This window comes from Rhagoletis pomonella, unplaced genomic scaffold, assembly GCF_013731165.1.
Source record: "Rhagoletis pomonella isolate Grant_MI unplaced genomic scaffold, Rhpom_1.0 Rhpom_scaffold_00007, whole genome shotgun sequence".
NCBI lineage: Eukaryota > Metazoa > Arthropoda > Insecta > Diptera > Tephritidae > Rhagoletis > Rhagoletis pomonella.
The window spans coordinates 64,648,181-64,667,838 of NW_023458561.1; the positions used below are offsets into that span (position 1 = coordinate 64,648,181).

General features: G+C 35.5%; 3 protein-coding genes across 5 annotated transcripts in view; 2 read left to right on the forward strand and 1 right to left on the reverse strand.

The window, feature by feature from the left end:
* Positions 1 to 3,306: 3,306 nt before the first annotated feature.
* Positions 3,307 to 3,795, reverse strand: LOC118743342 (mitochondrial import receptor subunit TOM7 homolog). Its single transcript, XM_036475949.1, has 2 exons — positions 3,533 to 3,795; positions 3,307 to 3,473 (listed from the first exon to the last, which is right to left on the reverse strand). The coding sequence occupies exons 1-2, from the start codon at positions 3,630 to 3,632 to the stop codon at positions 3,409 to 3,411; spliced, it is 165 nt and encodes a 54-aa protein (XP_036331842.1). The 5' UTR covers positions 3,633 to 3,795; the 3' UTR covers positions 3,307 to 3,408.
* Positions 3,796 to 4,643: 848 nt separating this feature from the next.
* LOC118743341 lies at positions 4,644 to 15,010 on the forward strand. 3 transcript variants are annotated; one of them, XR_004993451.1, is made up of 3 exons: positions 4,644 to 4,916; positions 5,813 to 5,926; positions 13,320 to 13,645. XR_004993451.1 is itself a non-coding variant. In XM_036475948.1 (2 exons), exon 1 carries the CDS (start codon positions 7,276 to 7,278, stop codon positions 8,371 to 8,373), a length of 1,098 nt encoding a protein of 365 aa, XP_036331841.1. In that variant the 5' UTR covers positions 7,238 to 7,275; the 3' UTR covers positions 8,374 to 8,391; positions 13,320 to 15,010. The 3 variants fall into 3 exon arrangements, 1 of the variants encoding a protein (XP_036331841.1); XR_004993450.1 differs by having other exon boundaries at positions 4,648 to 4,824; XM_036475948.1 differs by lacking the exons at positions 4,644 to 4,916; positions 5,813 to 5,926 and adding an exon at positions 7,238 to 8,391 and having other exon boundaries at positions 13,320 to 15,010.
* A 4,396-nt stretch (positions 15,011 to 19,406) lies between these two features.
* Positions 19,407 to 19,658, forward strand: part of LOC118743343 (dymeclin) — a gene marked incomplete in the record, with an annotated part of 8,774 nt that continues 8,522 nt past the window's right edge. Inside the window, 1 exon segment of the mRNA XM_036475950.1 lies at positions 19,407 to 19,658.

Consider the following 19,658-nt stretch of genomic DNA (forward strand, 5'->3'; position numbering starts at 1 on the left):
AATTTTACAGAAACGGTTTGCGCGAAAAAACTGAACGATGGAACCACCACCGCAGCCGAAACAAACTCGACAATTACGCGGCGTTGCCAAACTGATCTAACATAAAACAATTGCTAGATTGGTGATAAATGTCATAGATATAGCGTGCTCTAGAATAGTTCTGTCATAATCCAAATAAGCATAGAATAATATTTTGTTTATGATAAAGGTTATTCAAATTGTGATATTCCTTATCACAGAAATTATTAGAATTTGCTAAAAACGTCATCTATTTTAAGCAGGTGGCAGCATCTGAGAATAAGAACCGATTTTCTGACAGTGTTGCCACTGCCTTAACCTTTATGCTATCCATAAAAATTTGAAAATTGTATCCAAATGTATCTACCGAAAAGAGCGGACATTTTTACACAGTACATCTATGGAGGATAAACTCCGCACCTTAACCAGCTTATTAACATGTAGTCAGTATTTTCCCATAATCTAAAGCTAATTGCAGCTTTTCGACGTAATTTTCAATGGGATACCTGTCAAAAAAGCTGCAACTAACTTTAGTGTCGACTTTATTTTGATTATAACTACGGGCCTTTGTTTCCCAGATCTGTTTCTTAGAATGGGAAAATACTGACTAAAACTACGGGCCAAAGTTACCGCATGTTCAATGTTTATCACTGCGATTAGATTCTCAAAAATAATACATCCAAAAAATATTTCCTAGTCTATATGAATAATGCTAATTTAAACTAATTTTGACCTGTTACATTTAGTTCAGTAAATTGTTATTTGCTGCTATTATGGTTACAATGTTTTTCAATCAAACTGGTGGATTGGGAGCTATCTATGAAATTAAAAAATTTCTCAAAAACTTGCATTTGTCTGTAAATTCCGCCTTCAAGAAAAATTTATATTTCCGGCTTGTTTGAGTTCTCGCTTTACGACATATAAAAGAACATTTAGAAGTTATAAGTTATTTTTAGTATAGTCAAGTTATTGTTGAAAATTAGTCATCGGCATGGTTGTCAATTTCCTTTGAATGCTAAGAGAAGGGTTGCTCAGAATGTAGAAGTTGATTTTTTCGCATTACAGTGAACTACTCAGATCGGAAAATTTTTAAAATTTGCAAACTACTTGGCGTTATTAAATGAACGTTTATCTGGCTGAAAAGTTAATTTTTCAAACTGACAAGAATAAAGGAAAACTTCTTGGTTGGAGGATAAGCAGCCAACTGTTAAAAACGTTATAATAGCTCGTACATAATTTAAAAAAAATTCCTTCAACTTACGAAAACTTATGGAAAAAGGTATCCAAATTTACACTGAGGGAAACCACAAAGTTTCGCTTAAAATTTATGCGAAAATGTATCCAATTGGATACATTTTGGGGAAAACGGCAACACTGTTTTCTGACATTTCCCTTTGTGCTTCGTTTTCTTTAGTGCTGCCATATTGAGTTTCTGTGGTGCTGCTAAAAAATTTCATTGCTTAAGTTACAACTCCACACCAATCGTTTTTATGGCGTACTTTCTAAAAAAAATCATAAAAGCTCGTTCTACCATGTCCCCACCAAAAAGTTAACCATCTCAAATTGAACTTAACCACATCACTTACTATTGCTGTCCACACTGCAGTTTGAGGTTTATAAAACAGTACAAATGTAGAGAACAGTGTTCGGACTAACAAACTCGATTCAGGACTAAACGCTGCAAAAATCGGAGCAAAAACAAATTTTCCGTACTGGATTGAATTTTTTATGTTTGTTTCTGACATTAATTGTTTGACTTAAATATTTCTATGCATGCATAAATAAGAAAGCGAGGCAATGTAAGGATATTGTTACATAGTTAGGTAATTTTTAGCATTTCCTATAAAGTAGAATATATCTAACACTTAATTTTTTAAAAGCAATAGGATCTAAATCATAATTGTCAACTGTGAACGACAAGTTTTGACAGATGTATGTGAGCGTCCTTAACAATACAAATGGACGTCATTGCCTTTGCGAACGTTCACGCTCACGCTCGAATTGAACTGTATAGCAAGCTCAATGCAGAAATAGAGTTGCATTTAGGAGACGAGTTTTGTATGGGTAAATGTTTTACTATGCATTTTTTTAGTTGAACATAAGTCTAACTTAAGATTTTGCATTTCACCAACCACTTTTTGAGCAAACCTTAAGTGTAACTTAAGTTAAACTTAAGTCGCGGCCATCGGCGAGTAAAAGTAATATGTCGCAAAACAGCTGATTAAGCAAACAGATGCTTAAACAGTTTGTAGGATAAATAAATAGGCACACAAGCAAATCAATTTTATTTGGACCGAAATTTATTCTCCTCTTATTTTCTGACATTTTTGTTTATAGTTCAATATTTTATATTTCTCCGGTCAAATATTACACTTTAAGTAAACCACATAAACTATCTTCTTAGTTGTTTTGTATTTTAAGGTCGGTGTTATGCAGACAAACTTTTGTTTGCCAAATTAAATGGCGGCTGCTTAGTTTGCTCGGAGGTGGTTATGTCGAGTTTGGCACAGGGTTGCACGTTCATTATGGTTTTCATGGCTATTGCCAACACGAAATGAGAATTTCAGATTTACATAACGCACACAATTAATATATTTTTTATAATATCGTATAAGCAATTAACTGTGCCCTAATCTTTGAAACTCCTACAGCATAAATTCAGTTCTCTGGCTTTCGGTATCACGGCAATTTTTGTGTATAGCAACAATTGTCTAAAATTTTTGTATATGACAACGCCGAATTTGCTGCAGTTTGATCAAACAAAATTAGTTTGCTGTGAGAGTCGCCAAACTCGCTCTCTCCGAGTTTGCTGCAACAACAATTGCACGCAGTTTGCCAAACAAAATTTCTGCATAACACCGACCTAAGACATGTCGAAACATGTAAACAAAGCAGTTTTTGTAGTGCTGTCATGCTTTTTAACAATACATTTTCCATACTTTAGTACGCATTGTGAAACGCAAACTTGAACAAAACCTTAAACTGTTCCTAGATAAGATTTTTCTCAACTAGAACTTAAGTTTAGATTGTGAAACTGGCCTTTAGAGTAGCATTTAGAGCTAAATGCGCTGAATATGCGTAAGCAAAAACAGCCCATTACGCTAACGTTTACGGTGACGCAATGCACGTTATGTACTTTCACTTTTAATCTTTTTAGCCAAGGATGCTAAATCTGAACATATGGACATCCTGGGATTTTAAGGAACTGGAGAATTTCCAACAGCCATAAAAAAAAATCTTTTAAAACACATTTGCTATATATCCTAAAAACACATTTAAAGACTAAAGTTTAATTAGTCAACAATTATATATGTAAGTTTATTTCAAACATATTTCCCTCCCAATAGTTATGAAACCGTCCCGTTTAGTGCCTTGCGTCAATCAATGGATTTATTGCCAAAGTAGGCTTAGTAATGATAGTGGTGGCATGCCGGGTTCAGCGCCTTTGCGGAAACCTTGAATGGAAGATATATGAGATAAACGATCGATTTAGTTACCAAAACGTGGGACTTACCCAAATAAAGCACCATCGGAATGAAACCCCAGTGGAATGTGGTCTTCGCAACATCGTAGACAACTTCCAAACGTTCCTTAACGCCAGGTGATAATGCCATATTAGAGTATTTACGTTAACTGCAATAAAATCTTATAAAAGCAGCAAACTTCTAAAATTTAGTGCACTGGTAAATTTTGCACAACACGAGTTTTGAAGCAAATTTGACAAGAACGAAAACAGCTGAGACTTAAACAAAGTTGGCTGTGGAAGCTTGTAGCGTTGCCAACTTCTAAACCAAACAGGGTGCTTAATAAGTAAAATTTTTATACTGGAATACGTCAACCAAGATTCGCCTAACCGACGTTACCGGCCGTCTTCACATGCCTGCAAATCTTGCATGCGTTCTACTTTTTTCTAGATAGAGTTTTGTTGACTGGGCATTTGACAGCATACTTTTTCATTTGTAAATGTCGCAGGTTCTTAAAAGTTTGAATAAATTTGAAAATCTCCATAAAGAGAGAAAAAGACGCAAGAAACGGAAAATAATTCAGATTTTTGTATTGCAATCGATAGTTCGTCGATTGTTCTTTAAGGTTGGTCAGTTTTTAAGGCATTTGCATTATTCAAATTTGCATTCTACTTCTGGTTGAACGGCCTTTCAACTAATCGCCTTCAACAAAGTTGGTCGGCAGCCATTAGCCATTCAATTTTCTTTTCGTGCAACCCTCCGTGAGATGAACGCAAAATCGCCTTGTGCGAATACCTTTTAAGCCAAACATATATAATTAATTTTTTACATTTAACCGTTCCTTCATTTATCACTCCAGGTGTAAGAACTTCATTATTTGTTAACTGTGATAAACCGTTTGTTCGTCGCTAGTTCGTCGCTAGTTCGTCGTTTTTTCATCCCTAAAATCGATCAAACGCCGTTAATAAATTCATCATTTTTACTTTACCAAAAGCTCTCACCTTCTTTTTTGACGATATTTTACAAATGAAAAAGGAATCTGTCAAATGCCCAGTCAACAAAACATTCACATGCAAGCATGTGAAGACCACCAGTAAGTAAAGTAGTTTTCAAGAAATTCTACCTCATCTACACCCTGTTTCTAGTAGTGTTAAAAGCCACTCTGTCCTGAATCGTCTCTTTTCTCTGCGAGATTTTTTGCGAGGTGCACGCGAATAAATTTTGCCGAACTCGCCGTCTGTCTTGAATAATTGTGATTTGCAATATAATTTGTATAACGCATAGCGCCAGTTTCAGTTGCATCTACGCATCCAAGCAATATAATTATAAGCAAATAAGAAAAGTAAGTGCTCTTGGCCAAAAATTATAGTTGGTAATTGAACTTGATTCGCGAACTTCCTGAACACACATTCGCTAAAATTTTTTCTTTGTTATGTAAGTAGACTAGTGAAAGAAGTGATCCAACAAATGTGAGTGGGTGTGAATAATTGAAATAGCTTTTTAAGTCTGCGCAGGATATCGTTTTTATCAACGCAGTGCCGCATTGCAGGCAGACATATCGATTTAGTGGTCAAATATTTTCTGACGTTTTGACGGCCACGGTCACACGTGATACGGCATGAGATTACTTTGAAGAAATTTTGAGTACTGTTTATGAATTTGTACAACGATTTTGGGTTGCTGTGCCCAAACACGTGAATCGAATCAAAAACCTTTTACCCACACTTGTGGACAACAGTTCACGCTTTATTACAAAAATTTAATTGACTAAATCTGTGCACTAATTTAACAATGGTTGGAAATATGGTATTTGTTGCAAATTTCAGAAATATACGTACTCTAACTAATCTTATTTTGCCTTAAAGCAGCCACTATTATTTGTTACTTATTTTATTCCTTTAATTGAAACTTATTCGTCGCAATTTATTAATTAAAATTGTTATGAAAATCACCCGTGTGCCTGTGATTGTATATGCAGATTAAATGGTGGAGCTGAGGTGTCAAACATAGACATCCCTGGGGCGGAAGCCCCAGGTTTATCACACAAAAAGGGAATTCTAGTTACCTCATCCTTTCCCAAGGCTACATCACTGGAATGATAGCCCCAGTTGGTGCACACCAAAAGGAGAATTCTATTTGGTGAGGGTTATAATCCTAAAGTGCCGCCAAAGGCCGCCTACGAAGAAAGGTGTCTAAAAGCTAAACGCCCACATAAATCGTTGTACAAATAGCTAAACATTTAACGAAATTTTAGCTACAAAACATGAATACTGTATTCAAAAATAAATGTTATTTCGTCTGGTTGTTATCATTTCTTCTCTCTTTTTCAGTTATTTGACCTGATTTTGCCAATCCGAGCGAAATAAAGTTATTCAAGTGAAATTTTGCAGAAAATGAGATCTTCAATCGTAGCTCAATATGCCCTTCGTATGAGTTTTGGACAGGTAAGTGCTAATTATATATATACAAATTAAACGTAGAGGGAGGGCGAGCACACTTCGCCAAAGCAAGATTACAAATATGCATTTCGCTTCTTCACTGCAAGGAACTTGACCCTCTCCCCTACGAAATCATCGGTAAGCCTTTTTATCACCAAACCGGAGAGATTCAGATTACAGCTGGGAATTTACGTCGATTGCGACCCAATTCTGACGCTAAATGACCCAAAAATCCTCGGAGTTATCTTCGACACTCTGCTCTCCTCGACGCAAACAACCGCAATTGTCAATACAAGTACAGAACCGCAACAAGGTCCCCAAGTTGCCCTCTCGACCCGACAGCATACCGACAGGCCATAACCGGCATTCACGGGGGTCTAGACCTACATCGACTCCCGATCTGTGTAACCAACCACCCGAGGTGGACGGCACAGAGCTTTGTCTGCCAAACTTCACTCTCGATTTTGAACCGGGTTAAACTCATACCTGAGCAGAGTGAACGCAGATGTGCGCAACGAGTGCCCGGCATGCGGAGTCATGGCTCACGGCACCTCTTGGGGAGCCCAAAACTCCCATCCATCTAAAGCCCTTGTCCCTATGGACAAAAGCCGTTGACCGACAAGCCGATCCAGGCAGTGCTAAGTCAGCCGTTGTAGCACTATGTACTAATTAAAAGTGATAGCATTACCCTCTTCATAAAGTAATATGCATTTTAACTATGTTTCTTATTTTTGACTTCTATATGGTAAAAGTGATGAGGAGAGCGTGGCACCGCTCACCTTTCCGGACTGAAAGAGCAAATATCAAAGAATTCAATGACATACTTTTCTTTCTCCTCCGACCACAGGACTCTTCAGAGAAAAATGGAGGGCCGCCTACGCAGAAAGAATCTCCCGTAAATACTACAGCGTAGACGGAGTTGGTTATTTTTGTTTTGAACAAAGAAGTTCCGAACAAAAAAGTTCTATTTTTATGTAATTTGTAAGCAAACGCGCAAATTTGTTTCCTGTTTTGAGGAGGTTCGTCTGAGGAGCACTGTAGTCGGAGGAGAAAGAGAAGCATGCAACTGAATTCATTACTCTTTCAAGTTGGAAAGTTGGGGGGGTGGGTTCCACGCCTCCTTGATTTTTTTGTGCCAGCCTCGAACTAACAGATAATATTGGAAACATTCACCTCAAATCTTATTATTTTTGTCACTTCGCGTTACCTTTTTAAGTTTTCTTTTAACAGGTTGAACTGTGCTCGACATCTCCCACATAAATCACTTTTATAACATCACGGTAACTACATATTTCCATTATGTATTTTCAAACAGCTTTGAAATTAACTCTTATAATTCCACTCACATCATCATCATGGAGCAGAGCACATTTCAACCTGGTGATATCTGCCTCGAATGCCAGCAACAAGGCTTGAGAAATCGTTTACGTACTTTTTACATCGATATCAATGAGCAAATTGTGAAATGTGAGAGCTCCTCCTGCATTTATCCTTACATAAATGACTTTTCGGATTCTGAGGAAGATGTGTCGTCTAAAGAATTTCAAAAGAGCCCACCAAAATCCACTTCCTGGCCATCTTCTGATTTGTGTTCTTATCCTAACAATGATTTTGATGAGTTAGATAGTGTCCGTTTTGTGGAAGCGCTACTTTGTATCGATGGGAAAAATAATACTATTGAGAAATCAGGAATTGATGGCAGCACCACAGAGAATAGCGCGACACCATTCCCCTTTCAAACTACCAATTGCATGTCACCCACCACATCACAGAACCATTCAGAAATGTTACCTTTAGCTTATTCATTGAAACATCAAAACACATTTGAGCCGAATTCATTTTCTAAAGATGCATTGGATATGAAAGAGGACGTGAGTTGTATTGACAAGCAGTTTAGTAATTATAAGACTGATGCATCCACTGCACTTCATACCACCTCACTAACGACACAAGAAACCTCAGCAAATTTCGATATGCCAGAAATAGGTTTCGATTTTGCCGTCATGCCACCACCACCTGAGCATCGTCTGCTGGACGTAAAGAAAGAATTAAAACCAAAAATTGAAATACAATGCATACAAACTGTTAAAGCAGAATTTACAAATGCAAAGTTCAATGTTGAGAATATGGTGACCAATGAGTCGAAAATTTCCATTAGTTCTATGGAGTTCATTAAAACGGAATACATTAAGGAAGAGCCAGTAAAACCAGCTGACACATCGGAAAACTCGGTTACGTCACAAGCAAATGCCTCAGCTGGCGGAACACGCATATCACGTTACTTTGATGCTTTGCGTGTAAAACAAGAAAAGCTCCAAAAGTCACAGTCAAAACATAGTTCAGCAGACCGTAAGAAGCGTTGTAACGGACCTCAGCAAACAAAGTCGGACACTGCAAATGGGAGTAGTTTGATAAATGTGCTGCAGGTGCTGCAAACTAAAAATAAGAAATGAGCAGTTTGGTTATCGTAGGTCAGTTGATTGAAATAATAGATATTTTTCGCTGAATGTAGTAAAGGTTTTGAGGTATTTACGAACGCTACATTCACACAATCATATACATACATATGTATATACTATACATGGGTATTTGTAAAAGCACGGTTCGTTTATAATTACCCACACAAAAAAATTCCTTTAGCAAATGAAAGAATATCCATTAACACCTACTAGTGAAGGGGTGACTTTAAAATTATCGCGCTAATATTATTTTTAAATTTTAAATGAACTGATAAGCTAAATATACTTGTAATTTTTTGTGTCTCTGTAATAACACAAATTTTTCCATTATCTGGCTTCTTTTTTCATTCCAAAAATAAAACTTGAAGCTTTAAAGACTCGCACTTCTTTTAAATTTAAAGTCCTATACGCCGTGGCACGCTTCCATTGCATGATTGTACAACTTTTTATTCATTTAATAATTGTCGAAAGATAATGTAGAGGTGCGTGAAAGCGAAGAAATTTGCATTGACGTAGAGCGATTAACAGACAATGTAGCGTATTTGATTTGGTTAATCGCGGAGCGATGCCATCGTGTGTACTTTGTATGTGGCACAATTTGCAAAAATAATACACACCTTTATTGACTTAACTTATGGACCGATTAAAAGTCTGCAATATATGTATATATGTACATATGCATGTCAATGTAATAAAAATAAACATTTAATTGCCTATATCATGTATGTACATATTTACGTACGTATATTATAAATATGTATGTATGAATGTGTGCAAATGTTTGCGTATTTATTTAATTGGTTCAATTATTTAAACATCATTTCAATATATGTACATATGTACATATTAAGAATTTTCCGAAATTACGGGTCAGCACACTCGCTAATGAAGATTATTTAACATTTGCATGTGCTTTTGGTAAAGATAGTTTATTTTTCTAGAAACTACTTAAGAGTCCAAACCTCTGGCGCTTTTAAACTTTATTGAAATTTCGCCTGAATAAAAAATGTGATTTTTTTAAATAAATAAACTTTTACTAAATACATACAAAAGTTACTATTACTTGATTTAGAATTTTTGTTTTGACACTACGCTACTCTTTTCATTATCATTAGACAGAATCTATTTACAGAATAAATCCCAGTGTAATTCAGTGGGGAAAAACGTCTCATTACAACTTTCAATCAAAAAAATGCAACTACGAAATCTTATCAGCGCGAGCGAATGATTTCCGAGCCGTTTGCAGCTGCCTTGACGTTGCAGGCTTATCTATGATTGACTACGCAGCGACTCGCCCCATGCTAGTCAATAATCTATACATATAATAAAACTGTAACAGACCGATGTCTACATTATAGATTTTAAAGAAATATCAATATTGGGGGTCTTTATTAGAGCAACGGAAGCCAATTAAACAATTTTTAGAATTTTTGTCTGTCTGTCCGTCTGTCTGTACATATGTTTGTACGCGCATCATTCGAAAACTAATACCATGGAATTGAATGGAGTTTTCACGGACGTATTGCTAGAGGTCTCTAACTTAAAATATAGTCAGCTTTCAGACACGTCAAGTCTTGCTTTCACGTTTGCTCGTTACAAGGCGAAGGAGGTGAGAAGAGAGGGGAAGAGTACAGATAAATCCGCAAGTTTTCTTGTCTCTTTTTGGATCTTTTCGTTGCTTCCCATTTAAAGAACCAAGAACTTGAATTCAATAAAAGTTGACGCGTCTGGACGCAAATAGAAAACACTAAATATAATGCGAAAAAATTGTTTTCAAGACTTGACGTGTCTGAAAGGGGACATACGTAGGACCAGTTTTTCAGGGCAGTTTAAATTCAGTTTAAACGCCCGATCTGGCTGGTTTAAACTAAGATTAGATGTCAACCAATGTCCAATTTAAACTCAGTTTACTTAATCTAAGTTTAAACTGGCACTGAAAAACTGGCCCATAGAAAGAAAATAAATTAGAGAGCTTCCACCTTTTTTTGAAAATTGCAGTTTAAGTAAATTGGTAAGATAAAGTAAATATTGCAATATGGCGGTCAAAAGAAAGAGGCTTAAGAACGCTTACAGCCGAAAATATCTTTGTGGAGGGTTGCCATCTGTTTGAAAATTTTAGTTTAATGTAATTGATAAGATAAATTAAATAATGCAATACAGGTATCAAACTATAGAGATTTGGGAAAGTCTACTGCTGAAAATATTTTTGAGGAGGGTTGCTACCTGTTTAAAAATTTGTATTCAATTAAATTGATAAAATAAATTAAATATTATAATACGGGTATCAAACAGCACAAGAATACGTCCTAAGGCGCAGTGAAGCACGCAGGTATTTACTAGCATTGTAATAAAGCTGGTTTTTGCATTGGTTAAATTTCATTCCCATAATTTCTTTCATGCTTTTTTTATCGTGTTCGACAATTATACCATGCTTATAGCTATTATAACTTGTAATCAGTAAAATAGCACGCGTCTGAAGAGAATAAAGCTGTATTTGCAAACATTTAATCAACGCTGTGATATCAGAAAGAGCCACCGACAAGAAATGTTGCCACTTTAACAACATTCCCCAAAAAGATTCGAGGTCTTAATCAAAATGGAAAAAATTACCCAGGGCCCTCTAAGATCTTCTACAAGTTTTTGAAATTGTGAATTAGTTTGTACTTTTAAAATAATTATATTTTATATTGGAGACTTTCCAAGCATGCAGCATATTTATTATTGTTTGGGAAAATTCTATTTTATTTTATCCACTTGTTAAGCAATATTTACGTAGGCCAGGGAATCACCCCACCATTTCAAGGTCACAAGTACGGTGATTAATTCGCCCTCAAATGGATTTTGAATTGTTTCGATTGCGTTATTAGTGCGGCGAGTAATATTGTCATTCTAGTACATGAATATATGCACACTATAGTGTGCTATTTTTAGAGCACGCTACACAAGATAAGACGTTTCTGGTATAAATTATTAAAATCTTGCAATTGTAAAATGCACTTTATTTTGCTTATAGCAAAGCTAAGTTAATACATACATACATACATATGTACACACTTGTTTATGATTATTTTTCCAACATTTCATAGTTAATTAGGAGGGCAAAATATTTACCCTCCAAAGGCATTCAGTGAATTGTAGCAAATTTCGCCACTTGTTCTTTCATGTGTAATTTATAACGTTGTGTGAAAATGTAAATATTTGCACGACACAACAAAACAACTTGTTCGTTCATTCAGCCTTTGACGTTTACATAACTGGTGTGAGATTAGAAACACAACCTACATATAAGAAAACAACGACGCCAGCAGCAAAGAAAAAAAAAAAACAAAGTGTGGGCTTCCACTCCGAGTCCCCTCATTCAATAGACGTCCATTTCATAAGTCTATGCATACTTTGTGCCCGCTCTCATTCATATGTACATGCATACATACGTCTTGTATATTGTGATTGCCGGTAGGTTTGCTTAGACTTATCAGTTCAATGAACGGCGCCACCCCGCCACGTTCTTATGGGGTGGAGCACTGGATTGCACGCAAATTTGATTTGCGTTCCGCTATTTCTTGAGTGTTGATTTGTTTTGACTGCTTTAAATTTCTATATTTGTTCGCTTTCTAGCATTTAGCTAATTTTGCTGGCGTCTAAATAAACTTATAGCGCCAAAACAAAAAAAAGTAAAATAAGATATTTAATTATATTTCATATGCCACGCGGCGCAAATTCTTTTGCGTAGTTCTTACTATTTTTAATCTGGCGTTAACGCAATGGTTAAGTGCATGTATATGTAAATACGTAGTACATGTGTATGTATGTACTTATATAGGTTTTTTTTTTATACTTTTCGAATGACCACCTGTCGGGCATAATGCCAGTTTTGCTCTCTTTTACGCTTTGATTTTGTTTATTTTTAAAAATGCAATTTTACTATAATTAACAGAAAACGCTGGCGCCCGGCTTGCTTTTGTCAAATTGGCCTTTTTTGTGTTTTAGAAATTTCGTATTTATGGCCACAGACAAAAAAAAATGGAATCGTGATGGGTGGATAGTTTTAAATTGACCTTTAAAATGCGCCTTAAACATTTTACTGGAAATTCCATTTTAATAGTTGAAAATATTTTCATGCGAACTGCAATTTACAAACCGATATGTATTACGCCATTTCCTTATCAGTCACTTCAATTCTTTTCCTGATACCCAAGCATGTTACCGAATTCCATTTATGTATCTTACCTCTTCTGATGAATGAATTTCTGTAATTTGGTAGGTTTTTATTTTTTAATAGAGTTAATATAAATATATTTAGGGCAGTTTGCACAGTGGAGAATTAACTCTCATTCACGCACTTAACTTCCGAACGAGAGTTTAATTGTTGATTACTGGGACAGTTATCTTCACTTTACATCAAAGCGAGCAGCTGGGTCAAAGTTTCATCATCAGTTTAATTCTCTTTGAAAACGACCGTTAGCACCATAGGCGAAAGTGACATAAGCGTATCGTTGTTGTTGTTGTAACAGCATACAAATTCCCCAAAGAGTTTTTGGGTAGTATTGCTGGAGTGACAGTCCTTGGCCAGATATAAATCTGGGTCGTTCCGGTTACGTAGATCCGACTGTCGTGGGAACGTATGCGTCTCGTAGTTAGTCCGGGCACACAAACTTAGGTAAACTGTTGTTTTTTTTTTAATTTTGACTATGGTCAAAATTTAATAAAGCTGTATTTGGATTTTGGAAGCAGCAGAGAGAGATTTTTGAGCAGCAGAAGAGATAGTCAGCCTCACGAAAGTGCTTTTCTATTTCCCACGAAGCATTAGTTATTAGAATTATTATATGTACATATTTTTGTATGTACGGTTTAGTTTTAATTATATTAATATTTTTTGTTTAAATTTTAATTTTGTAATAACAGAAATCATTAACATTTTCTTCTACCTTCTGAAATTTCAGTCTTCATCCCAGTCTGCCAGCAGTGTCTTCACAACAGCCACACCGGACCGTGTTGTGTCACGCTCTGCTACAATGATGGCCGTCTTTGGAATTGCGATCTCCTCATTTAGTCTTAAGCAGATGTTGGCCAGCAGTGGTGCTAATAAGTCTTCCGAGGCTGCCCTTACTCTACGCAAACTTTAAATGAAAATATGCATAAGATGGCACTTCGTTTAAAAATTATTATCAATTTGATGCAAAAGCGAAAGAGATACGGAGGGGATTGATGTATAGAAGAGAGGCAAACAATAATAGTTTCGAGTGATGTAAAGCGAGAATGCGTGAAAGGATGTACGATTAACATCTTACACGTACGAATATTGAATTAGAGGCATGAAATTGGTAAAATAATGGATGTGGAGGAAGAAATACACAGGGACATCAACTCAAGGCCAAACTGCAGTGCAAAAAGCAAAATAAACATTTGAAAATAGCAAAAAAAAAAAAAAATTTTAAGTGTTTAAGTTGTGCAAAATTATATATTCTTGAGATGCAGATGCTGGTTGAAAATTTTATATAAGTGTGGTAACAGCAGCGAATTTACATGAGAGTGCATGTTTAGGTAAACGTTTTACAACGTTTATAATAACGCTAGGTTATACCTATGTATGTATACTATATAATATTCATCGTTTTAACTATTCAGCTATGATTAATTTTTGAATTATAGTCGTTTAGTATTCATCGTAATCATCTATGCGTACAACGTCCTTAAAATCAATTAGTTTCTAGTTGTATATAATTTCTAAATGTTAATGCACTACACATACATACATACATACATACATACATACATACATTTAATTTTATAGTATAATCTAGTTGTAGGTGATATTTTTGACGCGATTGGCAAACACGATCAAAACTCAAAATTTTACTTTAACGAATTATATGGACCACATACATTAATTTTGGACGCACTCTCCAAGTACATTTGCCGCACCGCACTTATCGAATTGAAAGCAGCAATTGCCTGTAAATTTCATCAATGGAAATACTTATAACAACATAGCACGCCATAAAGTAAACGCCAATAAAACCAATAAACTCTCAAGTGATGTTTCCAAGATTAGTATAATTAACTAAATTAAATGTTAATTGTACATGCAAGATTGGAAATTTAAAAATTTGTTAAAAATGTTATGTGTCGTCGCGGCAAGTGAAATTTGTACGGTAGCAAGTTTTTATGCTATTTGACACTCATAAACTATGTGATACTACTGCAATCGTCTTGCGGCTTCACGCATGGCAAAAATACATTTATATAATAAAAAGCCAGCACATGTCCAAAAGCTGAGGCAAATACATGTATATTTTGTAAATTTAATTTATTTTGTTTTATTACAATTGCACTCAAGCACATACTACATATTTGTATAGCTTCAGCCGTATACGTGCAAATATATATTTTTATGCTTTTTTAACGATTATATATTTTTCTTTAACAAAAGAATATAATATGTTGCGAATGTCTAACAAACCTGTTTTAAAAGAGATAGAAAAGGCGATTTATAAATTGCAGAATTTTGCAAATTTTCGCGACGTAGAACGAGCGTATTCTAAAAATAATTGCAATAAACTGTAGTTATATTGATGATGATAACTTGAACGAAATACATAATATACATATTTTTGTTTAAAGTTGCTTAAAATTTGTCTTTTTACTGAAAGCTATTCTGAAATGGGCATGGGGGGTATGGCTCGACCCTATTAAGCTGGAATTTCAGGGTACTATTTTATATATATATAAGGAAAATTTGAAAGTTGGGGGGGACTCCAGCACCCCCTGCCCCTACCTGGCTACGCCCATGCATGTGTTCGTTGTCTAGAGGTGGAAAGATGAGCTCTTTACCCTTTATATTCCCTGCAGGGAAACCGCGGACTAGTGAATCAAATTTCTAGTTCCGTACTAGGTCTTTATCGCCAAAAAGGAATTAGTCCGATATGAACTAGATCCCCACCAGTCAAAAATCGGTGAAAAGGGGTACTTTTAAGAAACAAATTTTTCAGTTTTTTTCACTACAAATCTATATCTAAAGTGACGAATTTAGAATTGGTTCGGAACTATAGAAAAAGGGATGCAGAACGAACTAGATCCTATTTGTCGAATTTAGAACTATTTCGGAACTATCGAAAAAGGGATGCAGCGGGAGGCAATTGACACTTCCTAGGACATCGCCATGTTAAATTCGCCAGTTGCTTGCATGCAAAAGAGATTTATCGCGAACCAGTACTGGGTCTAATTGTACTAGAAACGCACCAGTTCAGAACTAGAGATTTTCCCTACAAGGATGTTTGTGTTATGTGTGCGTGTGTATGTACATATGTGTACAATACGGCTCGGGGTTAGAACTGCTGCAGTTAACGTAAAATTAAATCGCAAGTGCACTTCTTTCCCAGTATTCTTGTTTATCAATTAATAGGTTCGTTCGCGTAGCTGTTAATTGTTCATGTTTAACCAAAACTTACAAGTTTTTGCGTTCGCGTACGCAAAAAACTTGCAAAGTAGGGGAAATTGTGAGAGCAAAGTGACATTTCATTTTGAGGGGAAGCTGCTGGTTTCTGCTGGAAAAATTTTTGCCAACAGGAAAACAGCTGATCAAAAACAGCTGGTTGGCATTTACGCAAATCACAAAATTGAATTTGATGGTTTGGAAGTTAAAAATTACAAAATGCGACTAATTAAACTTGTAAGAAATAAGTAGTTATTTGTTTAATCAATAAACTGTGTCAGTATAACACTTTGTGATAACTTTTCGTACGTTTTAAATTTTACACTTTTGAATGTAAACAAAAATTATGGGAAAATTTTAGTAGACGGACGGCAAATTCTAGAAAAAGGGGGGATGAGGGGGGGTAGAATAGGACCCCCTGATTTCAAAACTACCCCCCTTTTTTCTAGCAACCCTATAGTTCTTATATAATTTATTGTTAAAGTTTTCATATAAACGATGAATAAGATAGCAAAATAACATACAACTTAGTGCCACCAGACTGGAATTTTGAATAATAAAAGCGGATTTTTAATTGGGAATTTTTACTTAGTAGAATTATTATTTCTGTGTTGCCGAAGAAGGGGGGGCTGAACACATTTTGCAGAGAACACCTTTCTGCGTAGGCGGCCTTCGGCCGCACTTAGGGATTATAACCCTCAGGCAGTAGAATTCTCCTTTCTGTTTTGCGAAGAAAAGGAGCTGAACACCTTTTGCAGAGAACACCTTTCAGCGTAGGCGGCCTTCGGCCGCACTTAGGGATTATAACCCTCAGGCAATAGAATTCTCCTTTCTGTTTTGCGAAGAAAAGGAGCTGAACATTTTCTTTTGTATTGATTTCCCCTGTATTACTTTTTAATCATTGCCTTCTTTGTATGTATTGTTTTGTACAATATGGCAACACATGTTATGTGTCAGTTTGCAACCATGTGTTATTAGGTTTGTTCGTCGAGCAAAAAATTTGTACGAATTTGTACGAATTATCACGATTTTTGCCCAAATCGCGTTCGTGCAGACCAAAAAATTATCCAACACTCAAAAATTGTGAGAGCAAAGTGACAGTTCTCTTGGAGAGAAGTTGCAAATTCTTGCTGGAAAAAATTTTGCCAGCAAGAATTTGCAAACACGAAAAACATGTGGTTGTGGCGCATGGTTGCATTTTTGTCTACAATAATTTGAATAAATTAGTTCGTTAAATTTAAAAATTTATAAACACGAGCGATTTTTTTATGAAAAAAGGAAGTAAATAATTGTTGATATAATTAATTTAGTTAATTCCAATAATTTGAACTTAATTCGGCTGAAAAAAATGGTATTCGCAATCGGAATGCAATTGCAACCAGAGTCGATTTAAGAAACCCGACAGCTAGTACGATGAAGAAATTGAAATGTATGTTAAAGAAAGTCAGAACAACAAGAAATATACATGTATATCCTGTTTTTGGCCATCCGAAAGAATTTTAAAAATTCTATACAAATTTTTTATGTTTGAAATGCAACCGTGGACGCCAGCTGGCAGCGAAACTTGCAAATTCCTGCAAATTTGCGTTCGTGCAGAAATTTGCAAGTTTCTCAACATGAGAGATAATTTGAGAGAATTTTTTCTTACTCTCTAATATTTTGAGTGTTGGATAATTCTTGCTGGATTTTCGACGAACAAACCTATTGTAAATATGCGTGAAATTCAATGTAATTTACAAGTCGATAAAAGTTTAATTAAAGTGATTTATATACAAGATAAACTAAAAGAAAAGTGTGTAAAGTATTAAGCACAGTGTTATGTGCATTTATATATATAAAAGTATGCACAAATGCGTTTTTGTTAAGGAAACCAAGTGGAACGACTTAAGAAATTTTAACAACAAATAACTTATAAACAATGATATTATTTATATTTTTTAGTTATACATGTTTTAGAGGATACCTCCCTTAACATCCTGACCAAGTTTCATTTGTTAATTCCACCTGGTTTTCATAAAACACAAGGTGCGGCTGACTACTAAAGCCCACCCAAAATTATATCAGTTGTTCGTCTAACTTGCAAGTTTCTGCAAATTTTTTGTTCGCGTACTATTTTGGATATTTCTCTCTTGTGAGCGAACAGATGACATTTCGCCGGAATTTGGCAGTTGGTTGGTTTCTGCTGGAGATTTTAAACGAACGCACCTAATGTAACTTCCGCTTCCTTTTATACAGTCTAAACCAGCTGTTTTATATGCCACAAATCACATCCACTTTAGCAAGTACTCGAACCAACCGCAGTTTCCTTTTCACAGCATTAGCTTTGTTCCTTGCGCGTTCCGGGCTGCTCCGGTAATTAGAGCGTAAAAAAAATTACTCTCTCACAAGTGTCAAAAATGTGACAAAAGTGTCCAGAGCGTGAGGAACGAAAAAAAAAAACACATTTCGTGCCCGGAATCAACATATCAGCTCTAAATAATGATTTTACGTGTATTTATCTTATATGGCTAATAAAATTACCAAATACATAACTTAATTTTCTGAAAATTCTGTGATATTTTCCAATTTTGTTTTTATAAAATTTGCTTTCGGATTTAAACCACAACAGCTGTTATTTCAAATTGCCCTTTTGCACAGGGGCTGTTTCGTGCACAAAGAAGAAGAAATTTACGATCCAAAAGTGGATCTCTACCAATTTTTCTAGCGTGAGGAACGCTTTCTGGGCTGTTTTGGGCACCCGCGGGCTCGCGTGGAACAAACCTCTTTTGTTCCGCAGGTCGACGTTTTTTATTTTCTTCCATTTCATAATGCAGCCAGATCTTTGTTTTAGAAAGACAATGAGATATTTGCTGCAGATTTTGTTTTATTTAACGATTTATTAATATGGATTTATTTCTTTAATTTTGGAAATATACTTGAAATTGAAGATCAGTCGAAAAAGGAATATTATTATATAATACTACATATTAGGTTCTTTCCCTAACAATCCGGACCGGATCCGGTAGAATAAGCCAAAAGTTTGCTATCAAAAATGGAACATAATCCAGAAGTACGGGAACGCAAAAACCCACATTTCGTGCCCAGAATTTGGGAAACATTTGACGCTTTATCCATTTTTACCCGGCGAAAAAGTCCGGGTTGCTTCGGGCAAAAGGAATAAGACACTTACGATCCAATACTTTCCAATTTTCGCTCTCTATTATACGGGAATGATTTCTGGGCTATTTTGATCCTGCGTTGCGTACGGGAAAGAACCCATTATGTAGTGCCCATGAACCAATTAGAATTGTGTAGTTGGATCCAGTTGGATCATGTGTAGTGCCTATGCTAAAAAATTAATGTTTTCATATGGCAGCGTTGTTTTCCATCTACGTCATCAGACCTGCCAACTTCGCTCAAACCGTAGCACTTTTGGCCCTATTTTAATTTAAATGGCTCAAATAATACTATTTCAATATATTTTTGTGAAATCCTTTGCGTGTACTTCTTTTTCACAAGAAAAATTTTATAATTTGTATAGTGTATTCAACTGGTTTATCTGTTTTAGAAATGTGTTTCTCATTTTAATGGCAAATGGAAAAAATTAAAACGAATGCACCTTTTTGGCATTTTTTATCCTCAATATGGTACTTCATTGCTAATTGAGTTGGCAGCCTTGCATGTCAGTTGGTCTGAAATTCGCCGACAAGAATAAATAAAAGAACAAAAACAGTGAAGAAAATTGTAAAATTTCTGTTCAAAACCATTTCTTATCTAAATTATCGACTTGAATCAAGTAGACGAATGATCAAATAAACGTATGAAAAAAAGCAGTGTAATTTTTTAGGCTAATTTAGAAAATTGGGTT

Coding starts and splice junctions, on each gene's coding strand:
- LOC118743342 (XM_036475949.1), bottom strand. CDS start 3,632: ATGGCATTATCACCTGGCGTTAAGGAACGTTTGGAAGTTGTCTACGAT. Junction 3,474..3,532: donor TCCGATGGTGCTTTATTTGG/GTAAGTCCCACG, acceptor CTTCCATTCAAG/GTTTCCGCAAAGGCGCTGAA.
- LOC118743341 (XM_036475948.1), top strand. CDS start 7,276: ATGGAGCAGAGCACATTTCAACCTGGTGATATCTGCCTCGAATGCCAG.